Source organism: Sarcophilus harrisii, chromosome 4, assembly GCF_902635505.1.
Source record: "Sarcophilus harrisii chromosome 4, mSarHar1.11, whole genome shotgun sequence".
NCBI classification, from domain to species: domain Eukaryota; kingdom Metazoa; phylum Chordata; class Mammalia; order Dasyuromorphia; family Dasyuridae; genus Sarcophilus; species Sarcophilus harrisii.
In genome coordinates this window covers 306,778,595-306,796,501 of record NC_045429.1, presented here as the reverse complement: position 1 = coordinate 306,796,501, position 17,907 = coordinate 306,778,595, and the positions used below count along the sequence as shown (strand labels likewise).

Genomic DNA, 17,907 nt, shown 5'->3' with positions numbered 1-17,907 from the left:
AGAGGAGGTCTCAGCAGAGCAGCCACCAGGCAGCATAGTAATCCCAGGGTAGAAGTGAAAGAGTTCAAGTTTCAATCAGCTCATGTAGGATGATACATAGGTAAAGCACTTTGTAAACTTTGGCGCACTCTGTAAACATGGCTATTATGATTATTCCCGATTTTATAAAAGAGGAGAGACATGAAATTACATGATTCTTTCATGAAATCAATCAGTGTAAGAGGTGAGTGTCAAATTCAGATTTCCTGATTTGATCCATGTAGCACTCAGCCTGAAGAATCACAAAAGCAACAAATTTGGACCTAGATGAGTATTCCACAAGTAATAACTATATAATAAGTACCAGTGACACAAAGCAATGGAGTGAGAAGGCTTTGGTGGTGTATTGAAAGCCAATTAGTCACTAATTTATAAGATATCAAGCCATTCTCCAATTGATAAATGGTCAAAGGATATGAACAGACAATTCTCAGACGAAGAAACTGAAACTATTTCTAGCCATATGAAAAGATGCTCCAAGTCATTATTAATCAGAGAAATGCAAATTAACACAACTCTCAGATACCACTACATACCTATCAGACTAGCTAGAATGACAGGGAAAGATAATGCAGAATGTTGGAGGGGATGTGGGAAAACTGAGACACTGATAAATTGTTGGTAAAATTATGAATACATCCAGCCATTCTTAAGAGCAATTTGGAACTATGCTCAAAAAGTTATCAAACTGTGCATACCCTTTGATCCATCAGTGTTACTACTGGGCTTATATCCCAAAGAGATACTAAAGAAGGGAAAGGGACCTGTATGTGCAAAAATGTTTGTGGCAGCCCTCTCTGTAGTGGCCAGAAACTAGAAATTGAGTGGATGCCCATCAATTGGAGAATGGCTGAATAAATTGTGGTATGTGAATGTTATGGACTATTATTGTTCTGTAAGAAATGACCAGCAGGATGATTTCAGAAAGACCTGGAGAGACTTACATGAACTGATGCTGAGTAAAATGAGCAGGACCAGGAGGTCATTATATATTTCACCAACAATACTATATGATGATCAATTCTGATAGATGTGGCTCTCTTCAACAATGAGATGAACCAAATCAGTTCCATTTGTTCAATAATAAAAAGAACCAGCTACACCTAGCAAAAGAACTCTGGGAAATGAGTGTGAACCACAACATAGAATTCCCAATCCCTCTATTTTTGTCCGCCTGCATTTTTGATTTCCTTCACAGGTTAATTGTACACTATTTCAAAGTCTGATTCTTCTTGTGCAGCAAAATAACTATGGATATGTATACATATATTGTCTTTAACATATACTTTAATAACATATTTAACACGTATTGATCTACCTGCCATCTGGGGGAGGGAGTGGGGGGAAAGAGGGGAAAAGTTGGAACAAAAGGTTTTGCAATTGTCAATGCTAAAAAATTACCCATGCATATATCTTGAAAATAAAAAGCTATAATTTAAAAAAAGATTAAAAAATAAAAGGAAAAAAAAATTAAAGGGGAAAAAAAAGGCAGACAATACAGGAAAAAAAAAGTCCAGCAAGTCAGTGATAGGACTCAACCTAATTGCCAGGACTTATGATGTTGTCAGCACATCTCACCTCCTCAACCTTCCATCTTTTCTTGCCCTAAGGATCAAGCGTGTGCGGGACAAATATGAGGCAGAACTTGCTGATCTGGAACAGTCAGAGCGAAAGCTACAGGAGCGCTGTGCCGAATTGAAGGGTCGACTGGGAGAGGCTGAAGGCGAGAACTCTCGGCTCCAGGGCCTAGTGAAACAGAAGGAGAAGGAGGTGGAGGATATAATAATGGTGAGTTCAGGAGCTGTTACTGAGCGTCCCCACTCTTCCCCACATTCCCAGGCTGCCTCTGATTCTTACATTTTCTTGTCAGGTGAAGGACAAGTTAATGGAAGAAAGGAGCAGCCTGTCAGAGGTGATCCGCCAGGAATTCTCAGACCGACTGATGGCAACTGAAGAGGAGAACAGGCGATTGAAAATGGAAATATCAGAGCTACGGACTCGTCAGCAGTTAGAACTAGAGAAGATCAATCGGGACAAAGAAGATGAGTTGGAAGAAGTACATAAGAGGTGAGAGTTTTGTGGTTCCAGCCAATCATTCTTGACATTTGCTTGGTAAGTGGGTTGATTCTTGTCTGGGAAGGTTTCTTTTAAGGGATAACAGTAACCTGTAATTTTTTTTTCCTGAGGCAATTGGGGTTAAGTGACTTACACAGGGTCACCATAGCTAGACAACAATTTTTTTAAAATTTAAAATTTTATCTTTTCTCCAATTACATGTAAAAGTTTTTAAAATTCATTAAAAAAATTTTAAATTCCAAATTCTTTTTCTCCCCTTCTCCCTCCTTGAAAAGGCAAGCAATTTGATATAGGTTATATATGTACAGTTATACAAAACATATTTCCACTTTAGTCATATTGTGAAAGAAAAAAATTAAAAGCAAGAAAAATAAAGGAAAAATATGCCTCGATCTGCATTCAGATTCCATCAGTTTTTTCCCTCTGAAGATGTATAGCATTTTTCATTGTGACTAGTTTGGAGTTGTCTTGGATCATTGAATTGCTGGTAATAATGAAGTCATTCACAATTGATCATTATATTGCTATTACTGTGTAAACTGTTCTCCTGGTTCTGCTCATTTCATTTTGTGACAATTCATGTAAATCTTGCCACAATCTATATTTTTCAGGCATCTGCTTAGTGCTTAGCATTGAACCAGGAACCAAGGAGAGGAAATGGCTTTGAATTGCTTTGTGGAAGTAAAAAGCTGGGGTCTTAATGAAAACCAGGGAATAAAGGGAGAGCCACTTCTATTCCCATTCCTAATTGCCCCTGTTATTTAGGAATATTCCATATATCCCTGTAATATTCCAATATGGTAAAGAATTCTTTAGAAGAAGAAGTTAGATGGATCCTGAAAAGCAGCTATTTAACACTTATTCATTTCACCCACTGATGCTCGGCCTATTCTTACTGCTTCACATTGATTCAGATGTATACTACAAATGACCCATAGTTCGTTGCTCTTCTCAGTCAGGCCCTTCATATGATGAAGTAGGAGAATTACTGGCAGAATAGCCTGAAAAAAGAAATTGTCCCCAGGCTTGGCGTCTTCCCAGAAAAATCTATCCAATATCCTTGAGTTAACCTACTAGGTGAGATAATATAACGAGGACATTGTTTTGGATGCACTTATAGGCCAATTAACTACCTTGGATCTTGTCCACATTAGTCACTGAAAACTTGGGCTTCGCTGTTGGCTTTTATATCTGTGCCCAGCTTTACCAAGCATACCCCAAATTTTAAATAAACATAAAAACTCTGATTTGATCATGAATTTATAAAATTTTAAAATAAGGGCACGCATGCCCACTTCTCACCAGGAAAGCTCACAGTAGCAGTGGGAAATGGCACTGCAATCACGCTTTAATTAGGCATAGAGTGTACCAAGACAAGCATAAAAGGGGTACAGAGGCAGGTGGCATGGGGAAGGGGGATAAGATGGTGAAGGGAGTCAGCATGAAGAAGAGAAGGGGGGGGGGAGGCAAAGAGTATAACTTGCATAACCATGGCTTCAAGATAGGAATAGTCAGTGGCATGAGCCCCCATAAAGATGCAGTGCTGGAGGGAGATGGAGCAGGAATTTTTATGGGATCTTAGGGGGGACAAATTTTTATCTGTGACAGTTTGGGATTACTTCCTTAATATCCAGATCATCTCAAAAGTGTCAATAAAACTTTGAAGTTATTATGTTCATATCATCTCAAAATTTTTGGCACCTTTTGATATTCTGTGGATATCTGGAATTTGTCTGAGGTTTATATGCCATATGATCAAAAACAGTGCCTAGATTATTCCTTACATATTAGCAGAATGTGATTTCTGGTTAATATATGCTACATTTTGTAAATTATATTCCTTTGATCTTTGGGATACTTTGTATGTGACATCCAGGTTTCCTTTTGCAATCTTATTTCCTACTAGTGCCCCTTTATACTGGCTACTTATATGCTAATTTACTATACTGACTAGGAGAGATGGTAGTCTGGGACACCAGAACAAGATATAATTTTAACAAACTCTGTAGGCCATCTCTATGTCTCACTGATACAGAGTTATATCACTGGTCCTAATGTAGTTAAAGGAATCATACCAATACTTTTTAGTGCACACCCCTATTGTGATATAGAAGCCACCTGCCAGTGGCTGCCAGAGGTCTAACTCATACCTGTAGAATGAATCTCTCCATGTGAGAGGAGGATGATGATACAAGGACCTCTCTCTTCTTCCCTCTTGCCTCCAATTTATTTCATTCCCAATCCACAAGAAACATCTGCTTTAGTAAAGGCTGCTTTGCAACTCCTTCAAGTTTATGATTCACAGCTGTGGGCTCTCGAAAAATTGACCTGCCCCTTCACTTACGCATAGTTCTTAACACACCCCAATCATAGGTATGGCAGGGAAGAGCAGGGCCAATGGGCCTAGGAAAGAATTCTAAGATAATATATGTATCTAAATGGAAAAATAAGTAAATTATTTGGTGGATATTTATTTGAGCTGAGCCATCCCCTTGGACTGTATTGGGGTGGAGGGAGGCTGCTCAATATTAAAATTCCTCATTTGTTATTAATAAATAACAATGCCCATTTACAGAATTAGTCAATGGGAGTTAAATGATGTCTTAGCAGGCTAATCAAGTTCTTATATTGCTGGAAGAATATGTGTCCCTAGGGAGCTGGTCAGTTTGGAGTAATCTTTAATTTCCTAGGGAGGGTGATAGGAAGCCACAGTGGTCTGAGCCCTTAGAAGGACTTCTTAGTAATTTGGCATCATGATGATTTGCTTAGGAGTTTGTATGGAGACTTTATATGTCTGCTTGTGTAGACAAAAGTTAAGTTTTACCCCCAGCCACACATGACTCATCTCTTCATCAAGTCTCTTCATCTCCCTCCCCCCCAAAATTAGAAAAGAACAGGTTAGAATTCTAGAATAGTAGGGGACCTTAGGGAACATTTTGGCCCCACCCCGCCCCACTCCCACCCTGGTACAAATGAAGAAGCATGCCTAGAGCAGCTAAGTGTCCAGGTCACAAAACCGAATCATTGCCAAAGTGTTTCCTGGGCTGATCTTCAGAACTTGTCTAGGATTCCAAGCTGTTGGCTGTGAGGTGATTAGAGCCTCTTGGTTAATCTAGTATCTGTTCACCTCACAGGGTCAAGATAGCTATAATGAAAAAAGAAGAAACTGTGAACAATCTTCGAAAACAGTATGAAGTAAGTTGTTCTTTCCTACCTGTAACTCTGCTTCTATCCCCAGAGCGCTGCCTCAGGGAGGCCTGACAGGCTCTGTGTGTCTGTGTGTCCTAGGCAGCAGTTAAGCGGGCTGACCACCTTGAGGCACTCCTGGAGCAACAGAGGAAGCAGCTCCTGAGTACCAAGTGAGCACCACCTCTTGCCACACAGAAGAGAGCCTGCAGCTGCAAGTCGGCCTGGGTGGCCCTTGCTGTCCAGAGGGACCGTGAGTCTGTGGCTGTGACAGGAAGCACTAATGCCCCGGGTGGGGCTTGGGAGAGAAGAGGGACACTCCTTGCCCTTTGCTGTTCTGTTTTTACAGTGTCTGCACACCTGTGCCCATGGATGAGTGGCTCCCTAAGCTGAGAGCCTTTTTGGGGCTTTTGTCGTTGTATTTTAACATTAAAAAAGTCACTGGTTTTTAAAACATAGTGTAGCCCTTTACTTTGTCTCTCACAGAGTGAGAAGAATTTGGAGCTAAGAAGGTCAGTCATAGAGACATCTGTTCAGAAATAATAATATAGGTCTTGGAAGAGCTGCGTTTCTTGTCAATAGTGAACCATAAGGTAACAGTTGTCTCCTGTATCCTCCTTTCCTTCTCTTTTCCACCTTTTCAAACCTTTTTTTTTTTTTTTTTTAATTTTTATTTAATAACCTTTTATTTACAAGTTATATGTATGGGTAACTTTACAGCATTAACAATTGCCAAACCTCTTGTTCCAATTTTTCACCTCTTACCCCCCACCCCCTCCCCCAGATGGCAGGATGACCAGTAGATGTTAAATATATTAAAATATAAATTAGATACACAATACTTGACTACATGACTAATGACATGACTAAACCATTGTTTTGCTGTACAAATAGAATCAGACTCTGAAATATTGTACAATTAACTTGTGAAGGAAATCAAAAATGCAGGTGGGCATAAATATAGGGATTGGGAATTCAATGTAATGGTTTTTAGTCATCTCCCAGAGTTCTTTCTCTGGGTATAGCTAGTTCAGTTCATTACTGCTCCATTGGAAATGATTTGGTTGATCTCGTTGCTGAGGATGGCCAGGTCCATCAGAACTGGTCATCATATAGTATTGTTGTTGAAGTATATAATGATCTCTTGGTACTGCTCATTTCACTCAGCATCAGTTCGTGTCTCTCCAGGCCTCTCTGAAATCATCCTGTTGGTCATTTCTTACAGAACAATAATATTCCATAATATTCATATACCAAATTTATTCAGCCATTCTCCAACTGATGGGCATCCACTCAGTTTCCAGTTTCTGGCCACTACAAAGAGGGCTGCCACAAACATTCGTGCACATACAGGTCCCTTTCCCTTCTTTATAATCTCTTTGAGATATAAGCCCAGTAGTAACACTGCTGGATCAAAGGGTATGCACAGTTTGATAACTTTTTCAAACCTTTTTGGAATGAAGATGCACTTACTGTCCTTGCATGAAGGTTTGGAAGAATAGGCAGCTTAAAGAAAGTTGAGATTATCCTAAAGGACGGCTGGGTCCCAGTTCCCACGTCTTCTCCAGGTTCTGCTGCTTGCAATCCCTGACATTGCTACACCTGCTACACTGATGGGTGTGGAAACTGCCTGTTCCACTCCCCTGACAAATCCACAAAGGATAATTTTACTAAGACAAAGGTAAATAACACAACCACAGTACAAGAAACATTCATAAGAGATGGTTAGCTCGCCAGCAAAACTTTGCTGAGCACAGGTTTCTGAAATGCTTTAAGTGGTCAGCAAAGAAACTCAAATGTACTCCTTCTGGGACTAAGGATTTCCAAATCCTTTGCAGATCTTGCTTCCTCCACAGTCTTCTTTTCTATGGGCTTCCACTTTGTGTTTTTTGGCCTAGGTTGAACAAGATTGATAACCTTTCTTGAATACCTTTGGCCCATGAATGAGGGAAGAATTTTTCCTTCCTTCGGATTGCTCTCTCTCTCTTTCAGATTATCCAGCACTGATTTTAGAGTCATCACCCCAGAAGTCTCTGGCTTTGGTCTTATGGAATGATTGCTCTTGCCCCTGGTCACTTCTTTCTGGTTCAATTTGTCTCAATCACATTTCCTACCCAGCATTGTTGTTATCTTTGTTGAGGCTGTTTCTAGTCTTATACTAAGACAGCACCTGGACTGTGAGCATGTGGTCCCATGACTGGAGAACAGGGGACACAAGCCTCAGCAGAGATGTCCTGACGTGGCACCTATGGTGAAGACAGTATGGGAGCATCAAAGACAACCCTAAAATCTCCAAACGTTTTAGTGATTGTGTGCTTGGTACATCAACAGAAATAGGGAAGAAGTGGGGAAAGCGGGTTTTATAGGAAGATATGTTGAGTTTGAGGTGCCTATAAGACATGCAAGTTGTCCAGGACTCATTTGAAGATGAGGGACTGGAGCTGAAGGAAGAAATTAAGATTGGATCTATATATTACATTTAGGGGTTATTGCAAAGAGGTAAATGTTGAAGTCATGGGAATAGATGGGATCACCAAGGGGGTTATCATAGAGAGAAAAGGATTAAGAACAAAACCCTGAGGAGTTATCCGTACTTAGGGGATGGGGAAAAGGGAGACCCAAAAGGAGCGATCAGACTGGAGAGGGCAAAGGAAGAAAAATCAAGGGATAGGGAGTGTTTAGGAGAATGAGAGCTTATAAAAGGTGATCAAATGGAGAGTGAGGTTTTCAATAGCATGATGGGATCAGAAGCTAGATTGCTGGGCATTGGAGAATGAGGAGGGAAGATAGCAGATTGGAGGCAGCCTCCTAGCCAGATTCTCCCAACATTTTTCTCCAAACTTTAAAATAACACCATTCCAAATTTTGGAATGGCAAAGTCAACAAAAAATCGGAGTGAAACATTTTTCTGGTTTAAGAAAAGAGGTCCATTACCCAGGCATGGATTCTGTCAATAAAAAGTTACTATAAAAAAAAAAGAAAAGAGGTCCACAAGAAAAGTCTGTGAGACTGGTGGAGGCCTGTCTGGAAGCCCACACATGCTGTGGCAGCAGCTTTGAGAGCTCTCAGCCCAGAGGGGATGGTAAGAGGGGCGCTCAGAAGATTTTATAGGGGACCCTTTGTTGGCAGTGGGTACAGCTGATACTGATTGGCAACTCTATTGCCCATACATGTATTGCCATATACAGTTTTGGGCCACAGTTCCAGGGCAGAGAGGAGGAGTACTGGTTGTAGGTCACAAAAGGGATCAGGGGGTCCTGGTCACAGTATCAAAGCAAAGTAGAGCACTAGAGTGTGTGACTGCAGAGGACCAGGAACTCTTTATAGTTAAAAACCAAAGTGCAGACCAGGAGAGCAGTGATCAGAATTCTCTCAGGATCACATCACCCTGGAAACAACAAAAACTTACAAATCCACCCCACACACACAACTAGCTCTGAAAACAGCAGCATTAAAAAGCTGAAAGCTTGAGGTGGTGCCTCCCCATACCACATGAGCCAGAACCCAACTTTAACATAAAGTTGAAAGTCAAGAAAGTGTGGTGGGAAAATGAATACCACCACCACCCCCCCCCCAAAAAAAGAATTTAAGCATAAAAAACAATTATGGTAAATCCATTTTTTTTCCAGGAATTTAGCTGTGAAAAGGAAGAGAAATTTTCCAGGAATTTAGCTGTGAAAAGACCAGTTACCTTGAGGAAGATAGGAAAAAGCTTTTGGGAAAGGAGGGAGAGACTTACAGACAGTGCTGAAGTAATTGATGAATAGGAAAAGGTGGAAGAAGAAAAAGGAAGAGATGATTAATGGCACAAGGAATGAAAAGCCTAAGGGGTAGGGTTTAGTTTTTGCAAGGAGTAACCCACCTTCTCTTTCAAATTAGAATAAAAGGGAAGAGAACTAGATAATATTGTTGAGAGGTTTTGAGATACTGAGGAAGGGAGATAATGAAACTCACAATGTTATCTTCCCAGTATTTAGAACATCTATTGAAAGGTAGGAAGAGTTGAGTCCATATTAGGGTTGAATAAGATTGTTTTTCAGCAATGAGGAACTAGTTGAGATTCAGCCACATAAGTTTGTAGTATACTCCCTCTTCCCATTGAATCCTTACTTGTAACCAAGAAAAAAGTTAAGCAAACCCAATCAAGAAAGCAGCTATGTCTGATAGCTTGTTACAGCATTCCATATCCATAGTATTATGCTTCTCTTACCAGGAGACAATTCACTTAACTCCAATTGCTTCAACAACAAAAAAATTTTTTTAATGAGTTATCTAAAGCACTAATTTATCTGTGGTTTGTATCAGAGGTAACACTAAATCCAAGTCTTCCTGACTTTACCTACTGTACTATATCTTATTTGGGGGATTTTTGCACATTCAGCTTTAAATTCAAAAAAGATAACTACCTTAAAGTCAGACTCAGTGTCCTACCCAAAACTAGAGAAGGGCACAGCATTCTCAATGGCTAATGTGACCAGAAGTGTAGGAGGGTGCATCTAGGACATTGTCATCATCAAGATCAAGTTCTTGGCTCCCTCCATTGGAGGTTGTATCTATACCAGTGAGATACCTGATCCTTTTAAAATAATAATAGCTAACATTTGTATTAGGCCTATGTGCCAGGCATGGCACTAAGTACTTTACTTTTTTTTTTTCTCATTTTATCCTCACAATAAATACTCTTCAAAAAGTGGTACTGTCGTTATCCCCATTTTACAAATGAGGAAACTAAAGTGACTTGCCCAGTGTCAGACAGCTAGTAAGTATCTAAGGCTACATTTGAACTCGGGTATTCCTGACTCCCAAGCCCACCTGCCTATACCTCTGTGCCACCTGCCTGCCTCATACTTTTGATTTTGATAGCATTGATACATATAGCATATCACACCAAAACAAAGTAATAAAAAAAACTGAATTGCTAATGTCATAATGAAATAATACATTCACTCACAATGACAGTACATGCAACATCTATACCCATCTTTTGATGAAAGGTAGAGATATCAAAGACATTCTCCTGAATACAGGCAAATACCACCCTGGTAGAGGCAACTTGTTAAGGAAAACCTGACAAATGATTCTGGAAGATTGAATCATTATCTAGCTGGTACTGTTTAAGTAGATCCCAATATCACCCAATACATGGGATATTTAATCTAGTTGACACCACACAGCAGAAAGGATGAATTCCCTTAATGATCGATAGAAAGTAAAAGTCAAAAAGTTAGGGCCACAGGAACAAAAGAAAAATACTATCCAAAATTTTTATCAGAAACTTGAAAAACAGAAAAGTCAAGGGGCAGGGGGAGGGAATCCTTGAATCAGGAAGATAGAAACTTATCTATATGATTTCAAGCTCATCATAACAAAAATGTGAGTTGGATCAAATGTAAAATGGAAAGCTTCCACATTCATAATAGAATAAAGAAAAAGCTTGTTAAGTCAAGGATGTTGACTGAAACTGTAGCTTCCCTACTAAACTGGAAAGTGGCAAAACTAGGTTAGATCCGTAATTATTGGCTCTCAACATTTCACAGAGACAAATTTCTAGCAAAAACACCTCTCAGACACAAGCCTAAACTCACTTAAGACAGTATCATCTACTTTACTACTCAATAAAACACCATTGACCAATAGATCAATTATGTGTTTATGTATTTCATAGAAAGCATTCACAGTTTGTATATAAAATTTTTATGAATGTAAAAAAATATTTTGACCAATGAGCAAAGAGATTGAAGTAATAAAAAGAGCTAACTTTTATTATATAATACTTTAAGTTTTGCAAGGTACTTATATATATTCTCATTGGACCCTCACGGAAGCCCTTTGAGGCAGATCCTATTGCCATCTCATTTTTACAGATGAGGCAATAGTCAGGAAAAGAAGTTTTATGGCTTGTGCAGAGTCACACAATTAGTGTCTGAAGCAGGATTTGAATTCAAGTCTTCCTTAGTCTACAGACCACTTCTTGTTCAGTTGTTTCTTAGATGACTGACTCTTCATTATCCCATTTGAGATTTTCTTGGCAAAAATACTAGAATAGTTTGCCATTTCCTTCTCTAGCTCATTTTACAGATGAGAAAACTGAAACAAACAGGATTAAGTGATTAGTTGTGTCTTAGGCCAGATTTGAACTCAGGAAGATGTCCTCATGAATCTAGGCCTGGCAGTCTCTCCTAGCCTCTAACAGACCACCTCAGGAAAAGCCAAAATGTCCCAGGATGTGTGTGTGTATGTGTAAAAAATGACTCTCTAGTTTGCAATTACTGAACAGGTGGCCCACAAATGTGTCACCTTGAAGCAGTTCTTGTTCTATCAACTTTTGTTATATCAAAATGTTAACTATTATTTAAACTAAGTGTAAAATTCTTAAATGTATTTCCAAGTTTCAATAGCATTGGAAGCCTTTGAATCAGGAAGTCAAATTGAACCAATAAACAAATAATACTTAACAGGTATCTTGTTTTTTTCTAGAGAAGACATTTGGAGCATAGTAATCAAAGAGAAATTTGTGGCTATGTGTGTCAAAAGACCACCATCTTGAAAGTCAAGTTGAATGGGATGAATGTATTTATAATATTTATATAATACAGGTCTTATTGTGTACTTTTGGAATTATAAAATAGGTATAACAAATTTGAAAAGCATTCTAATAAAAACTGGCACCATTTTAATGAAATACTGAACCTAATGAAACCTCAGGTGGTTGCAACAAGGTTAATTCTCTTACCAAAAAGGAGAAAGGATTAACAGATGTTCTCAATACCCATAGCAAAGTTAAAAATTTACAGAAATACCTTTGAAATGAAATAAATATTCACGCATAGTAAAGACTAACAATGGGTATACATCATTGGATTTGCCAAATGTGATCAAACTTCATTCACTTCCAAATGCAATCTAAGAAATAGCTAAGATCCAAAAGTAGAAAGGTCTTTCCAGAGACAGCTACATGAACTAGACCAACAAAGAAGTGAAGAAACAATTGATTCATATGGTTCTCTTTATAGAAATGAAGGGATTTATGAAGGCAATTCATTGCCACAAAAAATTATAGGAGTCCAGATTTATTGATAAAGGAAAATAAAAGATATGGATGGAAACCATGTATTTACATGAAAATCATCATGTAGTCTGCATTAGTTTAGCTCCTACTGAACAGTAGTATTCACATAGTGCTTTAAGATTTGCAAAATATTTTACATAAATCTCACTTAATCCTGACAACAAACTTTAAGATTGTTGCTATTATTATTCACATTTTGAGGATTAGGAAATGGAGACAAAGGGAGGAGAGGGTAGTGATTATCTGCCTAGTCTCCAAGGGATTTTTCACCTTGACCTGTGGGCAGTCTACAGCTGACCTTACTGTTAGGTCAAATGTAAAAGCTAAGAATGAGCTGCTACGGAAGTTCTTCCCACTCAAAGGGCAGGAGAGCAAGTCATCTGAGCATACTTAATATATCCACAGGCTCATCCTCCTGAACTTCCATGTGCCATCTAAGACATACTACTATTTTATGAGCCCCAGACCAGCTCAGGATGGACTCTTCCAGAAAGTCATAGAGTATTGTATTCTCCACTGGAGAAAAATGGGAATGTCCTATGAATTTCAGGAACCTTTGGAGACACTTTTTTGGTCCAGGCGTCCATCTGGATTGCCCTGGTGAGAGATCCATTGAGGATATATATGGGTTTCCATAAGTGGTACCTATGGAGGAATTTTCTCCTGGAACAGTTTGATTTCTCACCTAAAGGATAATTGGAAAACCTCCAATCAATCCTAAATCTTCAATCTCTATTGGGCAAACATTACTCTGGGAGATTTTGCCTTAGAGAAGAGAAGCTTGTTTTATTTTGCCTCATATTTTATGTTTTTCATAGTTATTTTCTTTTTTGTTTTTGATTTTTCTTAATTGTTTTGCTTTGAGACAAGTATTAAACAGGCAATAACTATGAAAACTTTGTGATGTATTCTTTGTTAAATTTGCATTACTGTAGTTGAGGATGATTATAATCAGGCCCACTGCCTTTGGTAGGGCTGGGTCCTCAAAAGACTTGTCAGTTATGGAAACATCTAAGAACTATACAGAATAGACTGTTGGAACTCTTTCCATGGCATTCAAAGGCTATTAAAATTTCCTCATGTGGACTTATCTGCATAATTTAAAGTTCATTTTTATTAAGAACTTCATGAGCATCAACAAAAGTAGTTCCAATATACAAAGGATAGAAAAAGATTTTATGTTGTCGTTGTTCAATCATATCCAGCTCTTCATAATCCCAGTTAGGGTTTTCTTGGCAGAAATATTACCATGACTTGCCATTTCTTTCTTCAGATAATTTTACAAATAAATAAACTGAGGCTAGTGTCTAAGGCCAGGTTTGAACTCAGGAAGATGAGTCTTCCTGACTTCTGGCACTATCCACTGTACTACCTAGCTGCCGCAAAAGATTTTATATGAATAATTATTAAATATAGCTTGTTTTTTAAAGTATATATTAAATTTGGCACAATAATACCACCACTCTATTTGCGTCTTCTTTGATTCTTTTACTCATTTTTGCATATTTTAAGATATTTTATTGACATTCTTTATTGTACCACTATCTTACTACTCTCCACTTTACTCCATAATTTTCCCATTCCCCCAAAAACAACCTTTCTTTGTAAGAAAATTAAGTATAGTCACACAAAATAAATTCATATATAAGTTGTGTTTTAAAATGCATATCTCATTCTGCCCCTGTAGTCCATCACCTTTCTGCCAAGAGATGGGAAGCATGTTTCATATTCAGTCTTATGTTGTAATCATGAATTATTGCTGCACTGATATTAGTATTAAGTCATTAAAAATTGTTTTCCTTTAAAATGTAGTAGTTGTATAATCAGGGATTCTCAGCTTGGGGTCATGAATGTCTTTAAAAAATTTGATAACTATTTCAATAAATTTTTATGCAACCTGAGAAGAGATCCATAGGACACTGCCAAAGGCACCCATCATATAAAAAATATTAAGAAATTATAGTATAATTGTTCTCTTGGCACTGCTGATTCTATGAATCAGTTCATAGAACTCTTCCTGGGCTTCTCTACATTTTTCCATTTCATTCTGTCATTTTTCCAGGTCAAAAATGGATCACGATCATATACTGTAATTTGTTCAATTATTCCTCAGTTGATAGGTATATAACTTTTTTTTTTTTTTGTCACAACAAAATATTGCTCTTGATATTTTTGTACATATGGGTCTTTTTTCTCTGTCTTTGAGTCTTTTGGAGTATGTGTGCCACAGAGTAATTAATATCCCTGGATTGAAGAATATTAAATTGAAGACAATTTAAGATCTTTTGGGATATAATTTCAAATTGCTTTGCAAAATAGTAGGACCATTTCACAGCTCCAACAAAAGTATATTAATGTGCAATTCTCGAATGTCCCCTTCAATAATTGTCATTTTCTTTTTCCCCTCATCTTTGATAATTAGATGAATATAAAATGGAAAAATCAAAGTTTTACTTTGCATTTCTTTGTTAATGATTTGGAGCATGTTTTCATGCTCCTTCTTTGAAAACTTCTATATCCTTGGACTACTGATTTCCTGAGAAATCATCTCATGTTCTTATGTATTTAAACCAATTCTATTGATATGTGTTGTACATTGTATATAGGATAACAAACCTTAACAGGAAAAAAAATGCTGAAGAGAGTTTTTCCTAGGGGTATCTTAATCAAACTACACTGATGTTGTTTGTTCCAAACCTTTTAAATTTCATTTGATCAGAATTTTCCATTTTATCTTTTATAATTGTTTCTATCTTTTGGTCAAGAATTCTCTCCTATTCATAATTGTGAAAATATTTCCCTTTCTTTCCTAAAAGATAGATTTCCTTGTTGTATATAAGATGTTTAAACCTAATTTCTCTCAGACTGCTTTCCAATTTTCCGAGTAGGTTTTGTAATAATCCTAATCTCAGAAGGTAGTGTCCTTGGGTTTAGGAAACACGGGATTATTGTGTTCCCTTGCTTTTAAATATTGCTGACCTAATCTATTATATTGATCAACCTTTCTTTTTTAGTCAATAATATCAAAGTTTTTCCTGATCATTTTCATGCAACATAATTTGAGATCCGGTGATCACGACATTTCTCTCCTTCCCACTTTCTCCCATTATTCCCCCAGATTAAATTTCATTTTATTATCATTTCGTCTAATTCCATAAGGTAACCCTTTGGCCAGGTGTCTGAGAGCAGATTCGAACTCGGAGCCACGCCTTAACCGCAGCTCGCTCTGGATCTCACTGATTGGCCAACCAGTTGTCCCCTCCTTCCGTCGGTGGATTACAGCAGGGCTCTGGAGGCCCCTCCCTCAGACAGCGCCCAGGGGAGGAGGGGACGATTAAACCGGTGGGATTCCGAGGCTCCGCCCCCTTCCCCGCGTGCGGCGCCACACAGCAAGCTTGAGACGGACGCGTCTGGCTCGGGTAACAGCCTCGCGAGTGCTAGAGGCCGCGTGCTCCGTGACGCGGCTCTAAGCGGCTTCTCGGAGATGCCCTGGCTGACCGGAAGTCACGGGCCTTCGCTGAGGGGCGGGGACAGTGCAGACGGGAAGCGTTTCCTGTTTTAGGTACTGACCCCCTGGGAGGCTATCATATATGACGATATACGTTGCTCAGAGTGCACTAATGAGTCTCGGCGCTAGGTGGCGCAGTGGGTAGAGAAGCGGCCCGCGAGCCAGGAAGATGGCCTCAGACGCTCCCTCCCTTATACCCAATCGCACTTGTGTGTCACGGCCTCGTGGGAGCCCGGGCAACTATTGTCTGCCTCGGTTTCCTCAGCTGTAAAACGGGGACGACAACACACCTATCTCTCAGAGTCACTGTGAGGGTAAAACGAGATAATATTTGTGACGCTCAGCAAAATGCCCGGCCCTAGTCAATGCGCCATAAAGGCTCCTTTCCCGGTCCCTCCATGTCCCTCCGCTCCTCTAGGAGGCCGGAAGTAGGCGGACGACGCTTTATCGGGCGCGTACGCTGAGTAACTTTTTAGAAGGAGCCCTGCTAATGACTCTTGGAGAGCCAAACCAAACTTTAGAAGCTCCAGGGTGGCCTGCGCTCCCTGCACGCAGGACATGAACCCCGTCTCCTCGCGCCGAAGCCGGCGCCTGCTCCTGAGAGAAGGCGCCTTCCCCCATCTTGGGCCTTTCTCATGCTATTATTAGCGATCCTAACCGGCTTTCAGCGGCTACTCTTCCCTCACAAAAATAAACCTGTCATTTTACACCGAACAAAGCTTCGGCAAGCCTTCCGGGGAGCCGCAGCGGGCTGTTCCCGAGGGTGTTCTAACAGGGGTCCGTCTCTTAAAGAAGGCCTAGAACACGCTCCCCCAGTGTGGCTCTCTCGTTCTGAGGCCTGGTGCTCCCATGAGCCCTGGCGCCCTTCGGATGCTTCTTGCGCTGTTAATAGATTCTCTGATAGATTGATTAATTAATAGATACTCTGATAGGAAAATGGTCTTTCACGTTTTGGCTTCCGAATATTCCCCCTTTTTGCCTTTTCTGCCTCCAGTGTCACAAATTCACTCAAGCCCTAACGGGAATCCCTTTTTCTCTGTAAAACCTGGGAGATGGTACTCCGATCTCCTGGGCTTGGGTCATTGCCATCATCTGTCCAGGAATCTCTAAGTGAGTTCTCTTTTATGTTCAATTCCAATCCCAGAAGGATAGGATATTTATGCAGTAGGACTCCTTTCGCTTAGAAGGGGACGAGGAGGGGTATGGATCTGTCATACGGTCCCAACTATCCATGGATGCCTGTTTCTAGGAGGGATCTTAAGAGGGAGAGAGTAGGGCAAAGAATTTCTGGATATTTCTAGGATTTTCCATTCTTCATGATGCTATTAAGGGAGGAGGCTACCTTGTGAATGCTAGAATTATTACTTCACGCCCTGATTCCGCCCCTCTTATGTATGTTTCTCTGAGGTCAACAAATCCAAGGCTTCCATCTATTTGCTTCTCTCTGAGAACATCTGAAATTTGTCTCTCTCCAGGGCCTATCTCCAACTGAAGTCTCTACTCCCTACCCTATTTGATGAGCCCCTAACTAGGGGGAATCTCTCTGAGCAGTCGTGTCATGTGCCGAGGGGAGCGGGGTTGGGAGAAGCTGCGAGGGCATCCCTCGGCGGGTCACTTGCAGACCTTTCTTTCTTGCTACCTTTCTCACTTCCCTTCAGTAGTCACTGTAATTTGGCAGTTTGGCTATTGGCTAGGCCCTTGGGGAGGTCCAAAGTTGATGCAACCCTCATCGCAGACAGGTTAGCAAGAGGAAGCAGCCTTGGTCTTGCTCTTCATTGTGGAGAATGCTGTTTAAGAGATACTAGGACAAGATGTATTTGTAGTAGGGATGGTGCTCTCTCTCTTCCTTTCCCCCTTTTCCTATGTCTTAGGGGCAAGGTAGGAGACAGGGATAGAAGAGAAAGCAGAAACAGGGCAATAAGAGAGAAATCTTTGCCCTTTCTTTAGGTACTAGTGGAATGAGTAGGAGCCAATGGGATGACAGGTTTGGGTCTAGACCCAAGTACAGAGCATGTGGACAGTTATACTC

At 39.8% G+C, this 17,907-nt stretch overlaps 1 protein-coding gene across 6 annotated transcripts in view; it reads left to right on the top strand.

Annotated features, from left to right (window-relative positions):
• CEP131 (centrosomal protein 131) overlaps window positions 1-5,836 on the top strand; it is a 50,967-nt gene extending 45,131 nt beyond the window's left edge. For 2 of the 6 annotated variants that reach the window (XM_012548596.3, XM_012548597.3), the window contains 4 exons: window positions 1,650-1,827; window positions 1,910-2,106; window positions 5,250-5,310; window positions 5,404-5,834. In XM_012548596.3, the coding sequence (XP_012404050.1) occupies window positions 1,650-1,827; window positions 1,910-2,106; window positions 5,250-5,310; window positions 5,404-5,478 (511 nt within the window). In that variant the 3' untranslated portion in view covers window positions 5,479-5,834. Of the gene's footprint in view, window positions 1-1,649; window positions 1,828-1,909; window positions 2,107-5,249; window positions 5,311-5,403 lie in introns of all 6 variants that reach the window. The other 4 variants (XM_031965617.1, XM_031965616.1, XM_003768635.4 and 1 more) reach the window with 4 other exon arrangements.
• Window positions 5,837-17,907: the final 12,071 nt, after the last annotated feature.